General features: G+C 35.2%; 1 protein-coding gene across 3 annotated transcripts in view; it reads left to right on the forward strand.

The window, feature by feature from the left end:
- The window catches only part of TMPO (thymopoietin), a 28,907-nt gene extending 15,783 nt beyond the window's left edge, over nt 1-13,124 (forward strand). Inside the window, exons 4-9 of one of the 3 annotated variants that reach the window (XM_084876397.1) lie at nt 465-562; nt 7,304-7,423; nt 7,523-7,618; nt 8,042-8,152; nt 9,396-9,484; nt 10,871-13,124. In XM_084876397.1, the coding sequence (XP_084732523.1) occupies nt 465-562; nt 7,304-7,423; nt 7,523-7,618; nt 8,042-8,152; nt 9,396-9,484; nt 10,871-11,156 (800 nt within the window). In that variant the 3' untranslated portion in view covers nt 11,157-13,124. The remainder of the gene's footprint in view (nt 1-464; nt 563-7,303; nt 7,424-7,522; nt 7,619-8,041; nt 8,153-9,395; nt 9,485-10,870) is intronic. The other 2 variants (XM_084876398.1, XM_084876399.1) reach the window with 2 other exon arrangements.
- Nucleotides 13,125-14,600: the final 1,476 nt, after the last annotated feature.

The raw sequence follows: 14,600 nt of genomic DNA on the forward strand, positions 1-14,600 counted from the left end.
GTAGGTTTGTTTTGTTTTTTGTTCTTAAAATTCCCTATAGCCTTTTCCTTTATATATTTCAATTTTTAATTTAATAACAAACATTAACAATGTATGGACAAAAGAATGGCAACAACTATATATTTTAATGTTCTTTTCCCACCTCTAAATTGTTTTTAGTGAAAAGCCTCCATGGGAGCAGTTTGAATTCCTTTTGTTTCAGGCTGTTAGTCCCAGAAAAAGGGAAGGAGAATAGGAAATTGTGATTAAGGAGTTGGGGAGATAAACAGAAATGGAATAAAATAAGAATGGAAAAGAAAAAGACAAAAATTGCAGTTAGACAGTTTTGGTTTGTTGAGGTAATACCTGTAGATGACTTATTTTACACATTAGTGTGCCTAAAACTAGCATTCCAAACCAATGTTAAGATGGTTTCATTTATTGTATGTTTCAGAAAGTAATGGTTTCTCCGATGTTATTTCCAGACTCTAAAATAGAGCTCAAGCTTGAGAAGAGAGAACCACTAAAGGGCAGAGCAAAGACTCCAGTAATACTCAAGCAAAGAAGAGTTGAGCACAATCAGGTATCTTTAGTTTTGTGATCACTGTATTCAGGTATAAGTAGTTTCCAGGCCTGTGTCCTAGTCTTTGGTTAATAGTTGACACCCATATTCCATCACACTAAATATTGTTCATTCATTGTTCATTAAATGGCATCAGAAATCTAAATTTTGTTTTGTCAGTAGTGTACCTGTGTTTGCTGCAAAAGTGTGTTTAATGTCTCATTTGTGTTTGATTCTGAAGCTAAGAATGGTTCAAAGCCAGTCATACTGCTTTTGAAAAAAAATTTTTTTTAGTTATAACCGTATCTTTTTAACTTTTTATTTTTCAATTACAGTTGGCATTCAATATTATATTAGTTTCTTGTGTGCAGCATAGTGGTTAGACATTTATATAATTTACAAAGTGATCCTTTCAATAAGTCTAGTACCCACCTGGCACCATACATAGTTATAATATTATTGACTATAATTGCCTACCTATGCTGCACTTTACATCCCTGTGACTATTTTGTAACTATCAGTGTGTACTTAATCCATGACCTCTTTCACCCGGTCCCTCAAGCTCTCTCTCATCTGGCATCCATCAGTTCTCTGCATCTGTGAGTCTGATTCTGTTTTGTCTTTTATTTTTTAGGTTCCACCTGTAAGTGAAATTATATGGTATTTGTCTAAAAGAAGGTGGACATTCCCTAGCTGGTTTGGCTCAGTGGATAGAGTTGACCTGTGAACTGAAAAGTCCTGGGTTTGATTCTGATCTAGGGCACATGCCTGGGTTGCGGGCTTAATCCCCAGTAACCTGGCATGCGGGAGGCAGCCAGTGAATGATTCTCATCATTGATGTTTCCATTTCTCCCTCTCCCTCCCTGAAATCAATAAAAATATATTTAAACTAAATAAAAGAAGGTAGACATGCCTAAGTAATTCTGATATTTCCTTAAAAGGCAGGGGAATGGTTTTATATTTGTGTCTTTGCCTCTAGATTTCTTTAAATTGATTTCAGAGAGGAAGGGAGAGTGAGAGAGAGAGAAACATCAATGATGAGAGAGGATCTTTGATCGGGTGCCTCCTGCACAACCCTCAATGGAATCAAGCCTGCAACTAGGGCATATGCCCTGACCAGGAATTGAACCGTAACTTCCTGGGTTCATAGGTCTATACTCAACCACTGAGCCACGCTGGCCAGACTGTGTCTAGATTTCTGGCTTTGCTTTTAGTTTTGCCTGTCTTCTATGACTTTTTCTTCAACTCTGAACTTAGTCTGGTCCTAAGTCCACACTTTTCTTGTTTTAGATGAAAATTTTTTTTTTATTGTTGATGAGGCGAGATGCACTTAATGTAGAAACTATGAAAATCTGGTGAAGGACACTGAAATAGACAATTATGGATAATTTTGACCCAGAGTGTATAGAGCTAGCAAGAATGGGTGACTGGTCAGATAACAGGAAAAAGGAGGGGGGAAGGATGATATTAAAGATGGTTTAAAGGATAATTGTTCCCATTGGGGAAGCTAAACTGAAAGACAAGATAATCAAAGGAGAGAAGATTTAGAGGACAACAGGCAGAATTAGACAGTGGCCTTAGATAACAAAATTTAAAATGTAGAAGAGTAGAGGGAAGAGTTTAAGAGTCACAGAGCTTCAACAGTTGTCAACATTTTTAAAAAAATATGTTTTATTGATTTTTTACAGAGAGGAAGGGAGAGGGATAGAGAGTTAGAAACATCTATGAGAGAGAAACATCGATCAGCTGCCTCCTGCACACACCCCACTGGGGATGTGCCCGCAACTAAAGTACATGCCCTTGACCGGAATTGAACCTGGGACCCTTCAGTCCCACAGGTCTATGCTCTGTCCATTGAGCCAAACCGATTTTGGCCATTTGTCAATATTTTATCAGTTTTATTTTATTTTCACTTGTGCTCTAGTTTAAATCTTTGTTTTTATTTTGCTTTTCATTGGAGTACGTGAAAGCAAATCTCTGACATGTCATTTCCCACATTAAAATTTTGGTATATGTCTCTCAAACCTAAGAGCTGTTTTTATACACACACAATGCTATTATCACACCTAAAAATTATTTTTCATATCTACTCTGTTTAAATTCTTTCAGTTTCAGAAATGTCTCGTGATTATTCAAATCAGGATCCAAACAAATTCCACATATTGTGTTTTTTTTTAATCTCACATCTGTAGCTTCTTCCCCTCCATTTATTTAGTTAAGAAACCACGTTGGTTTGCTATACAGAATTTCTCATATTCTGGATTTGGCAATTGTTTCTTGAAGTGTTATTTAATTTGTTCTTCTGTACCCTGTATTTCCTGTAGTCTGGGAGTTAGAGATTTATAGTGGAGCAATGCAGTTGATCTTTCTATGATGACAGAAATGTTTTCTCTCTGTTGTCCATTATTCTAGCCCTGAGCCATATGTAGGTATTGAATACTTGGAATGTGACTAGTGTGGCTGAGAAACTACTTTATAAACTTAAATTTAAATTGCCACATGTGGTTAGTAACTACTGTATTGGACAGCACAGATTATAGAGTTCATTAGATTCAGGTTCAGTTTCTTTGACAAGAACATTTCATAAATAGTGTTGTAGCCTTTATATTCAATCGTTTGACATGATGTCCTTTGGTTATGCTAAAATTAGTAATGGGTTCAAATGTTGAAAGCCTAATCCATTCATTATAAAGTTCTGTATCACCCTTTTATTTAATGGTTTTGACAGCCATTTATGATTATTGCCCAGATCCATTATTTCATTTGCGGTTGTAAGATAATTTCTCTCATTTTCTCATTCCTTTATCTCTATAACTAATTTTTATAAAGAATTTTCTTCCCTGATGAACTGCTTAGTTATCTTAAAACTCATATAGGAGTATCAGGATAAATGTTTAATTCTTGTCTTTTATTTTCTACTTTTCAAATCAAAGTGCCCTACTTACTTTGAAAAGTGATCAATGAGTATCTTTTAATAGTACAGTATTTTAAAAATATGTTTTTATTGATTTGGGAGAGAGAGAAATATCAATCAGCTGCCTCCACACACCTCTTACGGGGATTGAGCCCCACCCAGGAATCGAAACGATTACCTTCAAACAACTGAGTCATACTGGCCCGGACAATAGTATGGTTTCATATATTTTATGATCAATTGCAGTCTTTTTTTTATATAAAATATATTTTATTGATTTTTTACAGAGAGGAAGGGAGAGGGATAGAGAGTTAGAAACACAGATAAGAGAGAATCATTGATCAGCTGCCTCTTGTACACCCCCTACTGGGGATGTGCTTGCAACCAAGGTACATGCCCTTGACCGGAATCGAACCTGGGACCTTTCAATCCGCAGGCTGACGCTCTATCCACTGAGCCAAACCGGTTTCGGCTAATTTTATAATTTTTTAAATTCTATTTTCTCAAAGTCACTTGTGTATAGTGGATTCTGATTAAAAAAAATATATATATTATTTTCAGAATATCTTCTGATTGTATTAGTTTTCTGTGAAGATGACTAGTTCTAGATTATAATGATAGTCAAGAATAAAACTGATTAATAGACCTCAACCAAAGAATTTAATAAACCTGAACAAAGACATGTATAAATAATTTATAGAGAAAAGTATCCATCCCACCCCTTTTCCCAGCTATTTCCACAGGTAACAAATATGTTTCTGGTGTTTCCTTTCATAGAAGAAAATAATAGTTAAACGGTACTTGGCCCCTTTTTATTAACCATAATAGTTTTAATAGATGTTTTATAAGAACTTTTGATGAAGGGATTATTTTAGTTATTTCTTAAAATTAAAACATAATATGGGAAGTCCTGGAATTTGGTAGCTAACTAATTTTAAGGGAAAAGACATTGTCTCCCCAAGTCCCCTACTTTCATGAATATAAGTAAAGTGTTTGACCTTTATATTATATCAGTTGCATAAATGGTAAATATTATATCTTTCAAGCAATGTAGTTTTATATTCATTGAAGAATTTTTAAATACTGAGTTTGATAATACCAGATAGACGATTTTACCTAGACTATTTTAAACTAAAATATTTTAAAAATACTTCTAAATATTGGCACTGATTTTTTTTTTTTATTTATAGTCTTAACCATTTTTATTTTTTGTGTGTGTGTGTTTGTGTTTTTAATATTCTTTATTGATTTTTTACAGAGAGGAAGGGAGAGGGATAGAGAGTTAGAAATATCGATGAGAGAGAAACATCAATCATTTGCTTCCTGCACACTTCCTACTGGGGATGTGCCCACAACCAAGGTTTATGCCCTTGATTGGAATTGAACCTAGGAGCTTTCAGTCTGCGGGCCAATGCTGTTTCCACTGAGCCAAACCGGTTAGGGCTGGCATTGATTAGTAAAGAGGAAGCAATGAGGTGCATCATCAATCAGTTATATTATCTTAAATAAGTTCTCAGCTCTGGCTACACATTAGAATCCCTTTGGAATTATAAAAATTTAGTAGGTATAGTCCCTTCTAATTCTGACTTGATTGGTCTAAGGCAGGGGTCCTCAAACTTTTTAAAGTGGGGGCCAGATCACGGTCCCTCAGAGAGCTGGAGGGCCGGACTATATGAACTACTAATTCCTACTGTAACACCTTGGCTGCGCTCACTGCCCAAAAAACCTGGCGGGCAGGATCAGACTTCCCTGGGGGCTGCATGTGGCCCGCGGGCCGTAGTTTGAAGACCCCTGGTGTAAGGTAATGTTGGTTAGGGTATATTTTTTAATATTGATACTAGAGGCCCAGTGCATGAAATTTGTGCACGGGTAGGGTCCCTAAGTCCTGCCACAGGGTGATGGAGAGGTGGGGACTGGCACCCATCTTGGCTGGCTTTGGCCTGTGGGCTGGGAGCAGCTCCTGCATTGAGTGTCTGCCCTCTGATGGTCATTCCACTGGTCATTTGCTGTTTAGTTGATTTGCATAGTAAGCTTTTATTATATAGGATGTTTTTTAAAAAGCTCTCAGATGATACTGTGCTCCAAAGATTGAAACTATTGTTTCCTTCTATTCAAATAATCAGGAACTTAACTATTAGTAAGCATATATATATATATATATATATATGTGTGTGTGTGTGTGTGTGTGTGTGTGTGTGTGTGTGTGTAAATTGTTCACAGATTTTTCTTTTAACTAACATTAAGTTTGCATTCAGCCCTGACTGGTTTGGCTCAGTGGATAGAACGTCGGCCTGTGGACTGAAGGGTCCCAGGTTTGATTCCTTTCAAGGGCATGTACCTTGGTTGCGGACACATCCCCAATAGGGGGTGTGCAGGAGGCAGCTGATTGATGTTTCTCTCTCATCGATATTTCTCGCTCTCTATCCCTTTCCCTTTCTCTCTGTAAAAAAATCAATAAAGTATATTTAAAAAATAAAATGGACTTTAAAAAAGAAATATGGAGAGGAGGAGGTGGCAGAACTGCTCTGTTAAAAAAAAAAAAAGTTTGCATTCAGCAAAAATTTCCTAATCGAGAGCAGGAAAAAGGACTCAGAAGTTCAGATTGTGAGTCAAAGGGAAACTACAAAATCGGTCCAATGAGATTGTCAGTATCTTGTGGGGTTTGGTACTAATACTTCCAACCAAATTAGCATATTTATCCTTGTCCCAGGATAAGAGTAAAATGTATTCACCTTTAAAATTAACCTACATTTTTAAAAAAATTAACCTACATTAACTCAAATATAAAAAAAAAAAATGCCCTTTATCTAGATAAAATGTTAGTAAAAGTGACCATATATGCGCACTCTAATATGCTAATCAAGGATGGCTATTTCATAGTTAAAAGAATTTTAAAGGGTCATCTGGTTACAGTGGCTTCAATTGTATAGCTTGATGCTTGGGTGCAGAATCTCAGGTACCTTACCTGGGCTGCTGCATCAGAATCTGCATTTTAACAAAAGCTTCAGATGGTTGAAACACACAGTATAAGTTTGAGAAGCACCATTCTAATGACTTGCAAGCTATTTTATAAGGACTGGTAACATTTTTTAAATGAGGAAAAATTATTCAGCTTCTCAAGGAAGAAATGAATCATAGATTGGAAGGTAAAACAATAGTGTGTCGCTGTTATCTTTCTGTAGTGAGGAGTGGATAGCATTGAAGGAGGTTTTGGCTGTGACAGGTTAGGTGTGCATATTTATGAAAGAGATGACACCAAGTTTTCGTTGCTGTTTAATTTTAATGTCTTTAAGAAGAGTTTGACACCTGGGAATTTTTAAGTTCTGACAGCTGTGTACTGATTATAATTTAAGCTGATTCTATTTAATAGTTTAATAGTCCTAACCATAGGAAACGAATAATGTTTAACAATTATAAAATTTGTGTTTTGTTTTAAAAGGATTCTGACTTGTAACAAATGACTTTTTTATAAGTCAAAGTCTTCATGCTCAGACTCAGCCTGTTTGTTGATTTGACGGTCAGAGATGCAGCTGCAATGCTAGAGGCAAATAGCACACAGCAGTCACAAAAGGAGACAGTGATGAATTGATGCACTTTTTCTCCCCTTGTTTCTATTACAATTTGTGAGCTTCTGTAGTTGGACTCTTGAATGTATTTTTACCATACGTTAAGTGTTTTCTGATACCTACATATCGGTTCAGTCAATACAAATAGAAATATATTGAGGGCATAGCATTGTTTGCAAATGCTGGCATTTGGAGAGTTTTCATGGCTTGTCTGTGCTAATATGGCCATTATTAAGGTGTTTGATATTAGAATTGACTTTTTAATGTGTCGATGTTAATTAGAGCTATTCTCAAGCTGGAATAACTGAGACTGAATGGACAAGTGGATCTTCAAAAGGCGGACCTCTGCAGGCATTAACTAGGGAATCCACAAGAGGGTCGAGAAGAACTCCGAGGAAAAGGGTGATGCAAGGCTTATTGCTTAGAATTGGGTTTTCAGATTGGTAGGGTTTTAGTGATTATTTTATATTTATTGTTTTTGTTTTGTTTTCAAACTAACAGGTGGATACTTCAGAACATTTTCGTATAGATGGTGCAATAATTTCAGAGAGTACTCCCATAGCTGAAACTATAATGGCTTCAAGCAACGAAACCTTAGTAAATATGTTTCATAAACTATACAAGTTGTATTCTTTGTAAATTACCCTTTAATTAGAATTGGGGAGGTGGTGAATTTTGGCAGCTATCAAACGTACATTTTTTTTTAACATAAATTAAACTTATTCCCCACATAATTCTAAATTTAAAAATGTTTTCCATATAGCCAGTTTATATATGTATAAATTTAATTCATTGCGCAAGAATCGAAAGTATTAAAAGGATGCTTTTGTTAAAATATTTAAAGCATGATAAGGCTTCATATGTGAGAACCACTGAATATGTTCATTTCTGGGTCCTTTCGCCTAAATTTTTATTAAGGGAAAATTCAAATAATATAGAAATAAAATATCTTTTTCTTTTTTTCACATGTCTTTGTTATGTTTGGATAATTCTGAGTCTGAATAATTTGAATCTTGGCAGGTTGTCAATAGGGTGACTGGAAATTTCAAGCATGCAGCTCCTATTCTGCCAATCACTGAATTCTCAGACATATCCAGAAGAACACCAAAGAAACCATTGACAAGAGCTGAAGTAAATGAATAAAATTTAGATAGATGTTATCATTGATCTTTTAAAGAGGAAATACTTATATTTGTTTTTTGAAGTGGGAGGGAGCAGAGCTCTGTTGGGTGGGGGTGTGTGTGTGTGTGTATGTGTGTGTGCACGCACTTGCTTATATTTTAAAGTCATACTTCGGCTAGTGACAATAAAAAGTAACCAATGTAATATGATGTACTAATACTATCCTCTTGCTACTACTATGTGCCTCCTAAGTTCCAGTTTTCAAGGGAATGGTCATTTGTGTGCTGCTTATAACATGTTCTCTTTGTTATGTATGAGAGTTGAAAGTATAACTGGGCAGTAGGAGAGGCTATACTATCTTTTCACTTAAAGGTCAAATAATGGGACTTTAAAATGACTTTGTATGATGCTTCATTTGATTAACTTCTGTATAATTAAGCGTTCAAGTGCTAACTGCATGATGCATTATAGTTTTAATAAATTTTTACCAAAGGTTATTTTGATTGGGGCATAAAGGCAAGCAAAACAATCGGGCTGTTAAAAATATATATATATCACTTTTTTTAAGTTAGGAAGATTAGGTTGACTGTTTTAAAACACATACTAAAATTTGTTAAAGGTCCAAATTAATTTGATATCTTCTATATTTGATCATTTATTTTATTACAAAGTATTTTTTAATATGTTTTTGTTGATTTTTTTTTTTTTTTTTAAGAACGAGGAAGGGAGAGACAAACATTGATGAGAAAGCAACATTGATTAGCTGCCTCCTACAGGGGCCCTACTGGGGATTGAGCCTCAAAACCTTGCTATGTGCCCTGACCAGGAATCAAACTGGCAACCTCTAGGTTCATGGGACTACGCTCAACCAACTGAGCCACTCCAGTCGGGTTTATTACAAAGTTTTTAATGGAGGAAAAAAAGTGTAAATGAAAAGCATGGGAAATTCAGTGGGGGAACTATATTGCCATATTAGCTACACTGAATTTTTGTTTATTCTACTTTGACTTGTTAATTTTTAATGTGTGGCTATCCCCCCTCCCCCCCCCAAAAAAAATTATCACATTAACATCTTAAATTTGAAGAAATTTAGAAATGTGTGGATACTTAAGTGATAATGAATTTAGAAATGGCAGTTAAAAGCTAGAATAGATTTAAATGCATTATCTTCTCTGAAACTTCGATTTAAAATGTATTTTCATTGTTGCACGTTTACACTAATTTTTAACTTTGTTTGTTTGTTTCTTATTAGGTGGGAGAAAAAACAGAGGAAAGAAGAATAGACAGGGACATTCTTAAGGAAATGTTTCCCTTTGAAGCATCTACACCAACAGGAATTAGGTATTCAGATATATTGAAATAAGTATTAACCTGTTAACCGAGCGGGACCTATAAATACGTCAAACATAAAACACTATCGGGAACGGGTAGGACATATGAATACATCCTTGAAATATATGTTGCGCCCTGAGAGGAACGGTATAGATTTTTTGTAATTTTTTTTTTATATATATATATTTTATTCATTTGCTTACAGAGAGGAAGGGAGAGAGAGAGAGAGCTAGAAACATCGATGAGAGAGAAACATCGACCAGCTGCCTCTTACACACCCCCTACCAGGGATGTGCCTGCAACCATTGTACATTCCCTTGGCCGGAATTGAACCTGGGACCTTTCAGTCTGCAGACCGATGCTCTACCATTGAGCCAAACCAGCTTCGGCTGTAATCTTTATAATTGTTTGTAAAATTTATAATTTTTTAATTAGATGTTTCCATTTTTTTGTTGGTATTCTTTTCTGTTTGTAATTTTGTATTTTCCTTTGTGCTTTATATATAAATAAACAAAAAAATATATATTTCATTTATTTTAATTAAGTATAAATAAAAATAATAATAATATAAAATTACATCTGCTGGGTGTGACGTACTGACACGTCCTAGTGAAAGAGTATGCGCCCGTTGTACGTTGCGTAATTAAAAAGGGAACTCCTCGGTTAACAGGTTAATGGATTCTACGGGGGTGTTTTTATTTATTCACTTACTTACTCCCACATTTATTTAGATATAATGGACACATAAAATTATATATTTAGGGTATACAACATAATGATTTAATACAGATAAATGAGAATTTTAATTTTTCATTCTTCACAAAAAGTTAACTATACTTGTGTTCTCAGAATTAAACTGTTCTTTTGTGAGCAGTTTAATTTTTCTAAGATATCAGTTCATATTCTGGAAAATTGAGTCTGTTTCAAAATTAACTTTGTTAAACTGAAGGATTGTGAAGAAATAATTTACCTACTATTTAATTTCTAATTTTAAATTCAAATGGAAACCTAGTAAGAAGGAAATCATTGTTTTCACTGAGAGATTTTTTTCTGATCTGTTGAATTGTTTCCTGACTGAAGGAATCACAACCAAACTACCTTATTTCTTTCCTATTATCTCCTAAATACATTTACTCTGAAAAGACTTTAAGAAGGCAAGTTTAGTGAATCTTTATCAATGTTCTGAATATTATTTTTTAATAAAAGATAATGCAATTTTTAAAATGGAAAATGTATAGAAGTTTTAAGTAGCTTGACCTCACTGTTTTTATGTGACATTTACCTACTGTTAACTCAAGGAATGTGTTTGGGATAAGGAGTGGTCATGATATTATATATTACTTATGTAACATAACTTTATCTAAAATCTATTTTTTGTCCTTTTGTTCCCAACAGTGCTAGTTGTCGCAGACCAATCAAAGGGGCTGCAGGGCGGCCGTTAGAATTCAGTGATTTCAGGATGGAGGAATCTTTTTCATCAAAATATATTCCTAAGTATATTCCTTTGGCAGATGTCAAGCCAGAAAAGACAAAAAAAGGACACTCCATTCCCATGTGGATAAAAATTTTGCTATTTGTTGTTGTGGCCGTTTTTTTGTTTTTGGTCTATCAAGCTATGGAAACCAACCAAGGAAATCCATTTTCTCGTTTTTATCTTAGCGACTCTAAAAGTTCCAACTGAATGATATCTCTTTGGCACACCCATCATGGTCTCCTATTTTTATTAACTGTATAAAAAAACATTTGTGTACACTTCCTGACGCAAGAGCTAAATATAATGTGATTTCACCTCAATAAATATAGTATTCCATTGAAAAGTAAGCAATATATAAATGGACTTCATTTAAATGTTTTGGACTTTGGACAAGTAGGAGATCACTTCGTGCCATACAAATAATCTTTTTTAGCTCTGGAACTTTTTTGTAGACTTTATTTTTTTAATGTGGGCATCTTATTTCATTTTTGAGAAAAATGTACATTGTTTCTGTGTTTCAAGAAGGGCGAAATGTATAATGTGAAGCTGCACATTTAAATACTTTGAATTCTTACAGAAAAGATTTAAGAATTATTCTCTGCTGAATAAAAACTTTAGAGATATGTGAAACATGAAATTTGTTAAGAGGAAAAGTAACTTGGAGTTGTACTTTTTGTAACAGCAACGAAGTTTAATGGTGTTTATGGGGAAAAGTACAGCAATAATCTCTTCTGTAACTTTTATTACTAGGAATGCCATTAGTGTAGCCCTGTTGTACTCACTTTTTAAAAAATTTCTAGTATCATGAATGTCCTACTTCAGTAAGACCCATTTAAATACAGTTGAATTTTAGCAGTAATCTTTTAGTGCTGAAGATTCTTATATGTATATGTTTTAGAAAACTTAACTAGCTATCCATGTTTTTAAAAGCTGTTTAGCTAGCTAGAAGGCTATAATTGGGAACCTGTATTTTTTATTTACAGCTAAAAATATTGTCAATCCAGTTTGCTACCAAATATTTTTTAGATAAATGTGTGTCTGTTCATAAGTTGGAAACTTTACACACTGGTCTTTGTTTCCATTTGAATTCCCTATTGCATTGTCTTCTGTTACTAAAAACAAATTTTGCCAAGGTTTTTTTTTTCCCCCTGTTTCCCAACATAATTTGATTTTAAACTGCACAAAGTATTAGCTTTCAAATGACATAAACTGTTCTTGGATACACAGTAGATACAAGAATTTGTGAACTCTGAATATGAGGTGGGCATTATGATTTTTGTGTACCCTTGAAGTGGTTAACTTTATCTTTGTGGTTGATGTATTTTTTTTATTTTTTTATTTTTTAGCTAAAACTTACCTCATGTATAACTTGGTTAATTGAAATTTCAACAGAATCAAGTAAAACAAAAATTTTAAACTTATTTGAGTTACTAATTTTACAGTCTTTGACCATAAGCACACTAAAAAATGTAAGTTATTTTTAATGCCATCTGAAATAAATATAAGATACTTTTTCAAAAGGGAAAATGCTGAAGGTGTATATTTAGACCAGCAAACAATTTTTATTTGAATTAGTCCTTTTCCTGATATTTAGCTTTTAGATATTTTGTAGACATTTTTCACTTGGCAGTTTATCAGGAATGTTTATAGGCTTGAGGGAGTGAGAAACACACAGGTCAGAAATGCTTGCCTCTGAGTAAAAGTGTTCCTTAGAGATGAGCCACACAGGGGGCACATTTTACTCAACTTTTCGTGTAAGGTAACAGCAGTCCACTTTCACTTTGTTTTTAAACTTTGTTTCCCATCTTTTGTTTATAATTAGAAATTGTGAGGAGCTGCAGTTACTGTTTAAAAATGTGGGATGATAAATTAGACTTAATATGTATGTAAGGTCAATTTTCTAATAGGAAAGGTGTGGTCCAAAATAGCAAAAGTAGAACCAGGTAAAAGTCTTCTCTCCGCCCCCCTCCCCTGCCCCCCCAATGTGTATTTGGTCTTTTGTGTGCGTCTGTTTTACTCCACTAGAAGTAATGTGTTCTTGATGTAAATGCAAAGCATTTCTTTCCGATTAAATTGTAGATGTAGACTTTACAATATAATTCAATAATAAAAAAATAGTTAACCTCTAGTTTGGTCATTGCAATAAATGCTTTTTAGATTGCACAAATTGCAAAATGTCCTGATAACATTTCTTACGTGATATTTATGGATTGTTGCATTTTAGTTCTCATTTTCAGTAAGCTCCTTTATGTTTTGTTCTAATCATTGTAGTAATCGGGGTCCTTATTTATCCATAGGTAAGTAGTGTGTAGCCATTATGTGTACTTGGAGGATGACAGGGAAGCTTAGAGGCACCTCTCTCTCTACAGTATAGAAACTACTACTTTTCAGTCATCTTCCTCCACCCTTTCCCAGCTTTACTGTCTTAGTACTTCTGAGGCACTCATGACAGTTAGTCTTGCTTTGAGACTAAGCAAAGATGTTATGATATATTTATCATGGAGCTGTGTTCACAAGGATCGAAGGGCCTGTAGCATCTTCATTCATGTGTTCCCCAAAGGTGATTTTATTTAAGTTGTCAATTCTCATAGTAATATAGAAAGAAAACAGCATCAAAGGCTTAAAATTTAAAAATCCCTAGAGGTTTGGAACTTAGAAGGACCACTGAAGTCATACAAAGAACAAGGCTAAATAGAACTGGTGCAGAAAATGAATGAACATGGACAGCATGGTCTTTTAGATCCCCTTATTTCCCAGCTGTGAGAACCTGGTTAAGTTTCTTATCCCCTTGGAGTATCATTCTCTCCTCATATGTAAAAAAATACCTACTTCAGCCCTAGCTGGTTTAGCTTAGTGGCTAGAGCATCGGCCTGTGGACTGAGTGTCCTGGGTTCAATTCCAGTCGGGCACATGCCCAAGTTGCAGATTTGATCCTCAGTAGGGGGTGTGCATGAGGCAGCCGATAATTGATTCTCATCATTGATGTTTCTCTCTCCCTCTCTGAAAACAATACAAATATATTTAGAAATAAAGAAAATACCTACTCTACTTCATAGGATTATCTTGAGGATTAAGCAAGTCAATACATATCAAGTGCATAGAACAACAAGATCATTCTGTGGCCGATGCTACCCAATGAGCCAAATTGGCTGAGGCAAAGCATCTACTTTCTTAACCCTAGGGAGACTTCCAGGAACCACAAAGGGAACCAGGAGTAAAACTGTGGAAGGGTACGGCACGGGGCCAGCTAGAGCTATTGTGGGGGCACCAGGAGGAGCCGTTCCTTTCCAGGCCTGTAGCCATGAGCAAACAGCATCCAAATTGCCTCCCAATTCCAATGGTTGCAATTCCTGGTCCCCAAGTAAGAAGTGAACAAAAACTCAAGGAGCTGGAGCTAAGATTACCAGGGCCATTACAGCCTTGCGGTGGGAGTAGCCCTGCCTCACCAGAAGTATCATCAGGCAGGTAGATGAGACGAGGTGTAAAGCACCGCAGGTCAACTGGCCACCAGAGGCCAAAGGTTTGGCTAGTGGGGGACCAAGGACAGGAGGCAATCCTAGTGTGAGACTGGTCTGCAGTGAGGACCCTTTAGCTCCACAAAGTGGCAATTGCATTTCTGAACCAAAGATTAAGATACAGGTTTTGACAAAA

The sequence above is a fragment of the Pipistrellus hanaki genome (assembly GCF_964339955.1).
Source record: "Pipistrellus hanaki genome assembly, chromosome: 3".
In the NCBI taxonomy this organism is placed as follows: domain Eukaryota; kingdom Metazoa; phylum Chordata; class Mammalia; order Chiroptera; family Vespertilionidae; genus Pipistrellus; species Pipistrellus hanaki.